The sequence below is a fragment of the Apiospora kogelbergensis genome (genome assembly GCF_038363985.1).
Source record: "Apiospora kogelbergensis strain CBS 113332 chromosome Unknown utg000008l_segment0_segment0, whole genome shotgun sequence".
Taxonomy (NCBI): Eukaryota; Fungi; Ascomycota; class Sordariomycetes; order Amphisphaeriales; family Apiosporaceae; genus Apiospora; species Apiospora kogelbergensis.
In genome coordinates this window covers 2,319,526-2,332,638 of record NW_027117425.1, presented here as the reverse complement: position 1 = coordinate 2,332,638, position 13,113 = coordinate 2,319,526, and the positions used below count along the sequence as shown (strand labels likewise).

General features: G+C 51.7%; 2 protein-coding genes across 2 annotated transcripts; both read left to right on the top strand.

Moving 5' to 3' along the window:
• Nucleotides 1-1,724: 1,724 nt before the first annotated feature.
• Nucleotides 1,725-3,045, top strand: PG998_012679 (uncharacterized protein; the record flags this gene model as incomplete). The annotated part of the gene is made up of 4 exons (XM_066879495.1): nt 1,725-1,886; nt 1,946-2,008; nt 2,071-2,791; nt 2,846-3,045. The coding sequence occupies 4 exons, from the start codon at nt 1,725-1,727 to the stop codon at nt 3,043-3,045; spliced, it is 1,146 nt and encodes a 381-aa protein (XP_066725879.1).
• A 5,020-nt stretch (nt 3,046-8,065) lies between these two features.
• Nucleotides 8,066-11,425, top strand: PG998_012678 (importin subunit beta-4; the record flags this gene model as incomplete). The annotated part of the gene is made up of 4 exons (XM_066879494.1): nt 8,066-8,701; nt 8,752-10,123; nt 10,185-11,171; nt 11,241-11,425. 4 exons carry the CDS (start codon nt 8,066-8,068, stop codon nt 11,423-11,425), a joined length of 3,180 nt encoding a protein of 1,059 aa, XP_066725878.1.
• Between the last annotated feature and the right edge of the window lie 1,688 nt (nt 11,426-13,113).

Here is a 13,113-nt window from a genome sequence, read left to right as displayed (position 1 = left end):
TTCCCTGCATCCGGCATCTAGGAAGGAGGCATTCGCATTCCCTGAGAGATCTCGCACGTCTTTTGCGTACATACTCTCTGTTTTGCTTATTGGTCTCCCGCCGGCTTTTCGCGTAGCTGCAGCAGGATCCCGCACGTTTCCGTCGTGGTTTGTGACAGTCCAGCCTAATCTGGCCACCGACAACGGCTTTCTTTTGCGCTTTCTTGCGGTCAGCCAAAACGGCAAACAGAACCCAGAACATTATTAGGTCCCACCAGCCGGCGCAAACTGTTCTGGTACCCGACTGGAGCTCATCCTTAGCACCTGCCCTTAGGTACTGTAACAGGGAAACCAGGTCGTCTTTAGGCCTCAACACAACAAACCTTTTTTTCATTCCACATTGTGAGCCGGGCGAAGGAATGGTCAGCAGCCTGTCCTACCTATCGTCAGAGATCTCCTGTTCGTCTTCGGCCTGTATTTCCCGGCACCAGAATCCGTTCAACAGGTTTTTCTGCGGCATATTTACGGCGCCAGATCAACAATACCGTTACTATAGCCAGCCACAGGCAATAATAATAATACGTGGTCGACCTAAGTGCCCGACCGTCCTGCCGGTTTTCTCGCTCCCACCACACTCCAATCAATCCACCGCTAGGCACACTGGCCACACCACCACTACCACCCCAAAGACGACACCGCATCTGCTTCATGTGAGCCGGCTCGTCCGTCGTCTTTTTTCGCCTCCCGACCGACGATCACTTGCACTTCGGGGCTTACAGTATCGTTTGATTTCCTCCAACTCCAACCACAGTTGCTCCTACCGCGTGCATCATCCTGCATCCATTCCTGCATAAAGCCAGGACAAACACGAGTCAGAGTCAGCCCGTCTTCCACAGGCGCCGACTTGATTTTCCTAAATACACACGTTGTCTGCTGCTGCGTCTAGCCTGCCTTCAGCACGAATTATCTTCTGAGAGCCCGGCCGTCATCCTTTCTTCCTCCCTGAATGTGTGTCCTCGCATAAGAGACATAGACAGCCAACCAGAAGCCCCCACGCACGCTTCTGATCACACAGTAACACTGCTCCACCGTATTGGGAGCCGATCTGCTTATTGGCCTCCCTCGCCTGCAACGGACTTTCTAGACCTCACCTGACGGCCACAGCTACCCTGTCTGGTCCAGAGCTGCATTGTCCCAGATTGGTATTCGTCCACTGCCAGCATTTGGTGTGTCAGACATAATCATTCGGTACAACCACCCTTCTTTTTTTCTCTCGTCGCTCGGCTCCAGAGGACGTTTCTGGTCCAGTGAGTCTCTTGCCACCAACTCAACATTGGGCTTAGACAAGCAAAGCCAGCCACCCACCTCCCAGGTACCCCTGTCAGCCAACGACGTGACGCGGTAAAAGGCCAAGGCTTGGTCGGGTTCCCCTAGGAAACCCTGAGTGGAAGACGCCCAGAGAGAGGGCCACCTTTTCAGCCAGGCTCCTCCTACTGCTGCCGTACTTGTTCTCTTTTCCCAAAAAGACCCCACCAAACAAGAACGCCTAGCCGCTCCCTTCTTCTCTCCTCTCCACCACTTGGACCTGGTGCTCCCCTCACCATCCATTTCTTGGTTTATCTCGCCCCATTCTCCCCCTTGATTTTCTCCCTCCCATCTCTGCTTTATCTCTTTGCCGACGTCCTTCCCAACCCTCATCGTCGCCCGGCATCTTCTCATACAACCTTACCGACTCCGTAATCAACATGGCTTCCAGATCAGGACGCACAGCCCAACCCCCGCCGCCGTCGTCGAATCGACAGAACGAGTATTTCGTACCCAGAGATGGCATAGATCGCGAAGTAATAACGGCCGACGTTTGCCGATACCTTGGAAACGACGCACTCGTCCGGCCTGGCGTCTACGAGGTACTTGCCACCTACTTCGCCATGTCTCACTTCAATTGCTGATACCGAATGCTGCACAGAGCCCGCAAACTGGCCAAGTCGTCCAAGGCTACTTCATCACAGCCTACAGAAACCTAACAACAGTAAGGCTCACCTGCAACCACCAAGTGGCCGAGCCCACCTGCTAACACGATGGGTTTCGCAGGCAATGATAGAAGATCTGAAAGCAGATTCTGCGCGATGGGACCAAGAGAGGCGGCAGCAAACTGCTCGCAACCCTGTTGGAGGTACTATCGCCTCAGCTGGCGTCTACGTGCAGAAATCTAACTCCCCAGTAGTCCAATACCGCAATTCGGACACGCACCAATCCCGTCAGTACTACGGTCCTACTGAAGGTGCCAACCAATATCAGGATGCTTCTCGTGATAACTATGATGCTGGCGCTCCAAGGTACCCAGGGACTGGTTCCGCAGGCTACAACGGGGCTTCATCACAACCTGGATATCCGGGCGCATCTTCCTATGGTGGCCAAGGCAGTTCATATGGTAACCAACCGGCTTATAGCGCAGGCCAGGCTCAGTTTGCCCAGTCACCGCAAGACTCCTACCCGGGTGGTGCTTCCATGTCCGGAACAGGATTTACTCAGGCTTCCTCTGGCGGAGGAAGGCCCTACGAGGTGGTTGGTGCACACCGAACGGTCGCAGGCAGTGGCGACTACGGTGCCAATGTTGCTTATACTACCGGTCCCAGAGGAGAGCCCATCCCCACCACATCCATGGTACAGGGCAGACCAGTTTATGTAACTTCCGGGCCACCCGGGCAACCCGGTTTCACTACTAGTTCTGGTGCTTACTACTCACAAAATCCGGCGCCAACCCCGGCAGGATTCTCGGCGGCCCAGCCGGTTGACTCGTTTTACGGGCGCGGTACGTACACGAGACGTTCAAAGATTGGTTCACAGTGATTTCTGATTCTTTTAGCATCGCCAGCAGGCGCACAACCGTTTCCATCAACGCACGACTCAGGGTATGAGGCTGCCCCTCCCTCTCGCAACTCGGCGCAACCCTCCAGTACGCAGACGGCCACCAGCGGATCGTCTTCGCGCCACAGCCGGGATAACCGGGACAGCGTTGACCGACACACGGATTCCAGGCATCGCAGCCATCGCAGCGGTCGATGAGCGGCACAAACCCTGGAAACCCCCATCCCAATCCTGGATTGGCAAGTGTGACAGCTTGCACATTACATTTTAATGACTGTTCCTTCCATTGCCAGAGGATTTTTGGAGCCCAGCTGCCCCCATCAGCATTGCCTTCAGGATTTAGCATCTTTGCGAGGTTCGCATTGCTTCCAAGGGTTGCAAGTTTGCGCTCTTTGATACCCAAAGGTTCACACCTTTTTCCCCGGATCATCTACTTTTCTCCCGGATATGGACTTTTCACATTTATGTTGCGCGCTCGCATGCGACGACTACCTGCTATGGCAATGGCGCACTACGGGCCCTTTACGATTGCATATTGGACGAATCAGACCAGTGGATGACTATTTCCTGTTTCTTTTTGCTCGTTTTACAAAACTGGCCATTTTTACGTTATACCAGACCTGGGAATCGGGAGGCGAAAAGAGAACCTCATGACGGAGTAATGACTTACTTTCATCTGAAGAACCATCCCCTGCCAACTTGCTGTCCGGATCCTGCCAAATCGCGGGAGGCTTTTTGCGTTGTTTTCTGTATCTTCCGGTTCATGGACTCGATTCCACTGTCAATGGCGCACTAGGCGAATGGTGAGACACAGAACTCTTTTTTTGGTTGACTAATAGATAGGGCATCGGATCTGGACAGCAAAGGTGAGCACTGGGTACAGTGTATATATATGACAACCTCTTCGTGAAGGATTTCCCATCAACGCCGCTCTTCTATCCTGGCAAAACCTGGATCATTTGACTTGTTTCAGGATGATACTAACTATCAGGACCACAACTCAGCATCAGCCACCTGGCTTATCCATGGACCCTATTACTACTGGATGACATTTGAGGACTCCCTTCACCGGATACCAGAGGATCTTTGCCAGGAAGCCAGGAACATCCCATCTTGGAGGAAAGGAACCACCGGAGACTATGCCATTGGAATTGTTCAAAGCACACCACGGACCTGAAAGCACATATCCTGTGCGAATCCTTGCGGAATCCCACCGCCTGGTTTCGGATCTCTCACCTTGAATCCCACAAGGCCAGAACAAGAATGACAAACAATCAGCTCGATATCGAGTGTCGGTAAGAGTCCACCCTCCCAATCATTGCAAGCCATGTAAACGGGATGAGCGATATCGACTAGTCATCTCTCCGCCACATATCATGGAGACAGCGTCTTTCAATCTCATGCCATATCCTTGGACGTCGATATCCCCCTTCACAATTTTCTGGCAGTTTACTGTAGGATCCAACAGCTGGCCTTCTCTCCAAGAGCAAGCAACATCATTATCGGACACACCTTCAGCAGAAAAGCGGAACACTCGATCAAAGGCTCAATAGTTTGGCCCAATTGGTTCCTCGGACTACCATCTTGGAAAAACTCGTGGAAAGTTGCCATTTTCACAATCACCACCACTTTTTGGCCAGATGGCGACTCGGCAACTATGCCACTCCCTATGAGACCACACCGGAATTAAAAAGCCCCCTTGGACATCGACATCTGCCTTTCACTTTAGTACCGGCCACCACATATTGAATAGCGAGTTTTTCTGCCTTCTCTCACCATTGGACTTATACCGGATTTCTGTGGACTATCTTCAATTTCTCCAGGACACCTCTTCAACCGGATTCAACATTGTTGCTATTGTTAGTAGCTGTCTTACACATGTTTCTGCTTTCTTTACTCTGTTTTACTTCCAAGGACTCATTCTCAAGGACAACCTACCCCCAGTAAGGTTACGTCAGCTGACTCAAGTAGGCCCGAGGGATGTTATTCACTTGAAGTTTGGTTTATCAACATCGGGTCGCAGCTGTGATGTTGTGATGGATGGTGTCTGGTTGTGCTGGTGCTCATTGGGCTGTGGTGTTTTTGCGGTTGCGATCGGAAGCGATGTGTTTGGCTTATGCCTTGCCTTGCCATGGTGTTGGGGTTTGAAGACAGGTGTACTATTTGTGTTTTATCTGAGCGGTTATGTGAATTTGGCGTTGCGCACGTGGACGGTGGAGGTAGAGACTTGAGAAATTCAATCACTGGCACCCATACAAAAGAACAACAGTGTGGGCGTTATGTCACTGGCGCGATGCAACATGTATGAGACTCGTAGCTTTAATGAGAGCGAGAAGAGCCAGCACACGATGGTCTCTTCTTGCTTGGTTGATGGTGAGCAGTATGCAGTGTATAGTAATAGCCTGCATGATATTCTACAAGCAATCCAGTTCCCATATTTCACCCATCACCCCGGCTACTTCGAGCACTACGTGGGGTTACACGTCCGCTTTGCCATTCGATCATTGTGCAGTGCCAACTTGGAGATTCGATGGCAGTATAATTATATTGCAATAGGTGACACGAAAGACCAGCTGTGCCTGAAAACTAGGGGGTTGCAATGAATGCCTCGAATCTGCAGATCCGATGCTCTCCAACAGCTCTGCAGCAATAGAAGCAGGCGCTTGTGGCGGACCGAGGGATCGGTAAGCTGGTACGCACCAGGCACGCACACCATCCGCTTTCGGGAACGCAAAGCAGAATCACATTCACTTGCAACCTTCTTTGCTTGGCGTCGATGCACTGACGAAACTTTCCTGCACATTTGAGGCTTGAAGGTTCACGTTGACAGTGAGGTTAAGACCAACGCAAAACATCGAGACAGACGGCACAGGCAATAAATGTTATGGCTGGTATTTGGGGCTTCAGCAGGCCCAGTATGTATGCCACATCTAACCGACCGACCGACCGGTGGACGGTTCTGGTTCTGGTTCTGGTTCTGGGATAGGGTATACGTCGGTCATAAATGCTCCTTGCCGACAAGTTCATGCCTGGGGGTACACAAACAAGAACTCGTGTTTCGGTAACAAACAATCGCCCAAGCCAAGCAAGGGCCGTATTACACAATTCCCGTCTCTTGGTATTGGGCTGTCATGTGTCATCTGTCCATCTAGCATTCTGTCATCAAGTCACATCCAATTAATGCGTTTCGGCACACTGCGAGGGACGAGTTTATCGTGGAAATTTGTGGGGAGGAAAATAACATCAGCGCCGCTCCCGTGTTGTCCGCCCCCGGTCACCGCCTTCAATGCGCTGTTGCCATGCCGTGGAGTTTGGACCTGGAGGGGTAAAATCCTTGGGATGTCATAAGTAATGGATGCCACATTCCATAGGCATGCCCCCCTGGAGGAGTCTACGGTGCCGGCGGATTCTCATCAATGCAAACCTCATTCTGCACTCAGGCAAGTGCATGAAATACTGGAGGAGATGCTGCGATCTAATTTGGACCTAGCAGTGCCATCCCACGACGCCAGTCAGGAAGAGAGAGAAAACCCGAATAAAACGACCCCTCGATGACGGACGGCTAATGCCCAAGCGTAGGGGTTCCCAGCCGGGAGCAGGGGGAGGGCAACCGGAAGTACCCCCTCAGTACCTGATTCACAAAGAAGGAAAAACACATCAACTCATCTCAGAGGGATAGATCACATTCTCCAACCCCGTTTCCATGCAATACTCCCGTCAGCGGTCATCCAGACGAGAAAGTCAAAATACCGTCCATGTTGTCCTTTCGACGTCCAATAAGACGTTGCTCTACCCTGAGATGTGTACGGAGTACTTAGCACAGGAAAGGGCTACTGGGAGTCCCACTTCCCACTGTCTGGGCCCCATTTCTTTCTGCCTTATCGTCAAATCCTAGGCCGCGCATCGTTCAGAGGGGTACCAGGGCGTCCCTGATTCCTGATTCCTGATTCCTGATTTTGCCCAAGAGTCCAACTTGGGAAATATAAACATTTTGCCTGCCCACACACACACACACACACACTCGCACACGCGCACAAACATTTAGAGTCAGCTGGGATTTCTACGGAAAGGGGAGAGGCATGTTGTAATGTCTCGGTTGCTGCTTCATGGGAAGCTGCGAGCCGGCATTAGCATCATTCCCTTCTAGAGAAAATAGACACCATGATGCGTGTGGTAGAAAAGAGGGTAGGCGGGTTGATCCACGACGGACGAGAATTGCAATAACGACCGAAATAGAAATTACCCCGGTGTGGTGTTCCATTGAGATCATTTTACCCATCTTGTTGAGCCGCCAGTGGCCCTTCTCGATTCCAGCACGACTCTGCTGCATCTAGTTGGTTCTGTTTCGCTGAAATGCATTGATTATGCCTAGACTGCACCTAGTCCTTGATAGCACCTGCCTAGCATTGACGTCCCAATATGAAAAGCCCTGATTCAAAGGCCTGGCACCTAGCTGCCCATATCGTCGTCGCCTAGGCATGTTAGTGTAATTGCGAGGTTCAGCGCGCCAGGCCCGGTACCAGGCAGTGGACAAAAAGAAAGTAGCGTAGGAGATTGTAACTTCCTCAAGAGATTTTTAGTACTTTCTGTTTTGTCACCCGCCTCAGCACGGTCACGGTAAGGAAGGCCTTGCACCTTGTCCGCTAGAGGCTGGAATCAATTAGGAGATTTAGAGCGAGTGCGATCTGTCAGTATTGTAGACCAGACAGACCCCTAGCACTAGCCCCCTAACCTACGCCAGAAGAAAGCACTTTCCTGGTCCCAGTAAACCCAGTCAGTCAGTCAGTCCATCCCCCGTCCCAGTCCCCCCAGTCCACACAGACCTCTCTGGCCTATCCACTGGACTGGCCTGACCTACCGACACACCTCACACCTCACACACCTCTTCTCTGTGCGTGCGTGCGTGCCTCTTTCCAACTACGCCGCTTGCTTGCTGCCCCGCCATTCTACTACTTACGACCTGTTGTGCGAGTGGCAGAAAAAAAAAAGCAATTCCCATTCCCAACTGCTTGCTGTCAACGGCGACGCTCGCTCGCACTACGTTATCGTTGTTGACGCTGGCGGCATATTCTATTTGAAATTGTTGTTTTTTGGGTTTTAATCACCAAAGAAGACTCCTCCGCCAGGTTTCCTTCGTCTCGTATATTCAAAAGGCACCGCCCTGCATTCGTTCATCCCATCGACAAAGAAGCCCCCTCCTTAGGGTTAGGCCGCCACCATGAATGTCGAGAACATCAGGAGTCGCGTTGTTGCGACTCTGTCCTCCGATATCAATGTCCGAAGGCAAGGAGAACTCGAGCTGAAGTCCGCCGAGTCCATCGCTGGATTTACCGATGTTCTTCTCGACATCCTGACCAGCGAACCCGATGAATCCATCCGCCTATCCACCGTCATCTACCTCAAGAACCGAACGAATCGCGGCTGGTCCAAGTCCGACCACTATCCGGATGAGGTCGTCCTGAACGAGGATGAAAAGGCCAGGTTCCGGGACCGCATACTGCCCATTTTGGCCTCCAGCCAGGGTCCCATCCGACAACAGCTGCTCCAGACTATCCAGCGCATCCTTCACTTCGATTTCCCCGGCAAATGGCCCAATTTCATGGATGTCACACTGCGCTTGCTGCACGCCAACGATGCTTTGTCCGTCCTCGCTGGATTGCAATGCCTCCTCGTAACCTGCCGTGCCTACCGCTTCAAGGGGACGCTCGAAGGCAGCCGGGCCGAGTTCGACAAGATCATCGAGGCGAGCTTCCCCCGCCTGCTCGAGATCTGCAACGAGTTGATAAACCAAGAGAGCAACGAGGCTGGTGAGATGCTTCACATTGCCCTCAAGGCATACAAGCACGCTACATGGGTAAGCAGCTACTCCGTGATACCCGATCTGGTGCTAACATGCGGATGCAGCTCGAACTATCCAGCTTTCTCAAACAGCAGACCGTCAACCATGCCTGGTGCTCCGTTTTCCTCCACACCGTTTCCAAGACGATCCCCGCCGCGGCCATGCCCGAAGACCTCGACGACAGAGAGCGCCATCATTGGTGGAAAGCGAAGAAATGGGCTTACTTCAACCTGAACAGGCTTTTCATCCGGCACGGCAACCCCACGGCCGTCACCACCAGCGGTGACGACGTCAAGGCTTTTGCCAAGGACTTCATCGTGACCGTCGCCCCCGAAATCCTGAAGCACTACCTTGCGGAAATCGAGAAATGGGTCTCCAAGACGGCCTGGCTCAGCAAGCCGTGCCTGTCCTATACCCTGGTCTTCTTGGACGAGTGCTGCCGGCCCAAGGAGATGTGGCCGCATCTGAGCGCCCACCTGACCAACCTCGTCACCCATTTGGTATTCCCCGTGCTCTGCTTGAGTCCTGAAGACGTCGAGAAGTTCGAGGACGAGCCCGAGGAGTACCTTCACCGAAAACTTAGCTTCTACGAGGAGGTTTCGTCGCCCGATGTGGCGGCCACCAACTTCTTGGTAACCCTTACCAAGGTCAGGAGAAAGCAGACCTTCGACTTGCTGTCCTTCATCAACAGTGTCGTTAGCACTTACGAAGCTGCCCCTGATGACAAGAAAGACCATATTGGCAAGGAAGGCGCCTTGCGTATGATTGGCACGCTTGCCCCGGTCCTTTTGGGGAAGAAGTCTCCTATTGCCGATCAGATAGAGTACTTCTTAGTCCGCTACGTTTTCCCCGACTTTAAGAGCCCGATGGGTTACTTGCGTGCGCGAGCCTGCGACACGATTGAGAAATTCGAGCAGCTCAACTTCAAGGACCAGAACAACCTGATCGTTATCTACCGACACATTTTGGATTGTATGGCTGACAGCGATCTGCCGGTTCGTGTTACTGCCGCGCTGGCTCTGCAGCCCCTCATCCGACACGACGCTATCCGTGTTAGCATGCAACAGAGCATCCCGACCATTATGCAGCAATTGCTCAAGCTGGCAAACGAATGCGATATCGACGCCCTCGCCAACGTTATGGAGGACTTTGTCGAGGTTTTCGCAACCGAGCTGACGCCTTTCGCTGTTGCTCTGAGCGAACAGCTGCGGGATACTTACTTGCGTATTGTCACCGAGCTATTGGAAAAGCAAAACTCGCGCGATGATGACGGCGAGTACGGCGATTACTTGGACGACAAGAGTATAACAGCCCTTGGTGTTCTGCAGACCATCGGGACGCTCATCCTCACTTTGGAGAGCACACCCGACGTCCTTCTCCACATCGAAGCCGTCTTGATGCCAGTTATCCAAGTCACTCTTGAGAATAAGCTTTACGGTACGTCATGACAGTCATGGATGATGAGTTCCTCTGCAAATCTAACAATTGTAAGAAACAGATCTTTACAACGAAGTCTTTGAGATTATCGATAGCTGTACATTTGCTGCAAAGAGCATCTCGCCAACTATGTGGCAGGCATTCGAACTCATTCACAACACGTTCAAATCCGGAGCAGAACTCTACCTCGAAGACATGCTGCCAGCTCTCGACAACTTTGTTCAGTACGGCGCCGGGCAGCTTACGCAAAAGCCCGAATATGTCCAGGCTCTCTACGGCATGGTTAACGATATGTTTGCTGACCAGAAGGTTGGTGGCGTTGACAGAATCTGCGCCTGCAAGCTGGCGGAGGCCATGATGTTGAGCCTGCGTGGACATATCGACCAGTGTGTCACCGGCTTTATCTCCATGGCCATGACGGTGCTGAGCAGCCACGACGTCAAAGTTAAGAGTTACAAGATTCACCTGATGGAGATGGTGATCAATGCTATCTACTACAACCCTCTGCTGACAATAGCAGTGTTGGAGCAGAAGGGGTGGACCAACAAGTTCTTCAGCTTATGGTTCGGTAACATGGACTCGTTTACGCGCGTTCACGACAAGAAGCTTTGCATTGTAGCTATCGTGCAGCTGCTCAGCTTGCCGGCTGATCAGGTTCCTCAGAGTGTCTCAGTTGGTTGGCCGAGACTCCTTCAGGGCATCACCATTCTCTTCAGGACCTTGCCTAGTGCGCAGGCGAACCGCGAACAGGCCCTGAAGGACGATTTCACATTTGACGCGGGTAGCTACGACTACGAGGACGAGGATGAATGGGCCGAGGATGACACAAATTGGCAGGCTGAGGAGCCCGAAGAAAACACCGAGGGCAAGGACGAGAGCACGGCATACCTGGAATTCCTTAACGAGGAGGCAGCCAAGTTTAGTCGACTCGAAAACCAGTACAAGGAAGCAGACGACAGTGAAGATGAGCTTGGTGAAGATAGTGTTTTGCTGGAGTCGCCGCTTGACAAGATCGACCCGTATCAACTATTCCGTGTGGCATTCATGAGTAAGTGCATACAAAAAGCTCCGTTGTTCGAAAAACGAGTTACCGCTAACCTAACTGCCCTACCAATAGAATTGCAACAAGAGCAGCCACAGCTGTATAATGCAGTAACGGCGCCACTATCTCCGGACGAACAGGCGGTTATCTCAACTGCGATTGACCAGGCCGAAGCCCATGCACAAATGGCATTGCAACTTGCCGAAGCCAATGCGGCTCAGTTGGCTGGGCAAGCATCAGGGATGCCAAACCCTAGCTAGAGCCGGGGTCACGAGCTTCGGTTCATGAGCTATTACAGAGAACGATTACACCTATTACAGTTTGCCCGAGACTATGCAGCTACGTGTTGCAACCCCTCAAAAGGATCATACTGAATTTTCGATTTTGCCGAAAAATCGGTACGCGATGCTCATATTGATAGTAAACAGTCCGTTGCCAAAGAATTAGGGCAGATTAGGAGGTAGTGCAGTGTGGTGCAGTCGGGGAGGCCTCGCGTGTTGGGCCATTCTTATACCTTATACCCCATGACGAGCGCAAACGAAGACATTTGAGGAATCGGGTATGTTGATCAACATGGCGACTAGGGGGTTTTCACGGGTGAAGCGGTGTGTTCGTGGTCGGAAAGATTTTAGATCGTGCAAACAATATCCCCTAACCCCCCACCCCTTTAAAGTAGTAAAATCATGTCTTTGACAAATCATATCGGTCGCTTCGATGTCTCGGTGCAAGTGTATTGGGATCGGGGGTCTTATACGTCTGGTTATTAGTTCTAGCAATACTTTGCTGCTTCACAACTACCTCCAGCTATGATCCCACTACGGGTAATTAGAGGTACGTCACATAAACATTTTTAATGCAACTTCTCTATCATATAGATAGCTAGCCCAGAGATCGCAAGATCCTGGGTAATGTAAGTAGATTATACGAAGTGCCGAGGAAGGATAGTTGAGAGAACAAAGATCATCTGCCTTGTGCATTACTATATATCTCCACAGAGCTTTGGGAATGATGCCGAGACAAGATGGATGAGATTCGCGAGGTCTCGTCTTTCAATCTGATCCATCAGGTCATATCGCTACGTACATATTGGTATATGTCGATAACACAAGCAAAAGTAAGAACGTGTAGGTGCACTTTATCTTATAGAGCTCGAAGTCGGCCCTCGAAAGTCGACAGTATGAACATTTATATGTTGATTGTGCGTCGCGAGTCCACGTGTGCATGGCAATGTATCACTGCAGTGCTGCATTTGCAAAAAAGCCGCCCGACATCAGCAGACTCGCCTGAAGCTTACGCGGTTATCAGACTTCTGTCACATGTTGTCGCTACGCCCTCAAAGCTCGGCCACTGGTGCCGCTCCTGTTTCCGCGCTGTTGTGCCGCCTAGTCAGGCATGATAGCAACAACAACAACAAGTTGTTTTGTTCATTAACCTGGCCATATGACTGAACGAGCGCGCGCAGTATCGGCTTAACCCAGTGAGTGTCAAGGGATGGTTCGGTGTGGTCCGGTTCGTCTCTTGTTAATATATCGCTTATGTTGAAGCAGAGCCGATGATACTCTGGCGGTAAATTGCCCAGCAGAAGGCCAAATGAAGTTATATGAAAGGTTTCGTTCCCATGCCTCAGGCTAAAGGGGGTCTTGCCAGTATTGTGGAGAAAACCAGAGCCTGGCCGAGAGTTGTCCAATCCGGTTTCCAGGACACAATCTGATTGGGCAGATAAACAATCCCTGTAGAGCAACGACTGCAACTCGTGTTTGCACACGCTTTATGGCGAATCTCGTGTCTAGAGAGGACTTCCAGACGGACGGACGGTCACTTGTTCCGGGGCAGCCGGCCGGTGAGTATCGTGACCACACCATAACATGTTACCTTTGAGACTATCAGCATCTGCCGGCCTCCAGTGCCAGCTAAAAGGAATGGTCGCCTGCCCGGGCTGGCCAGATCT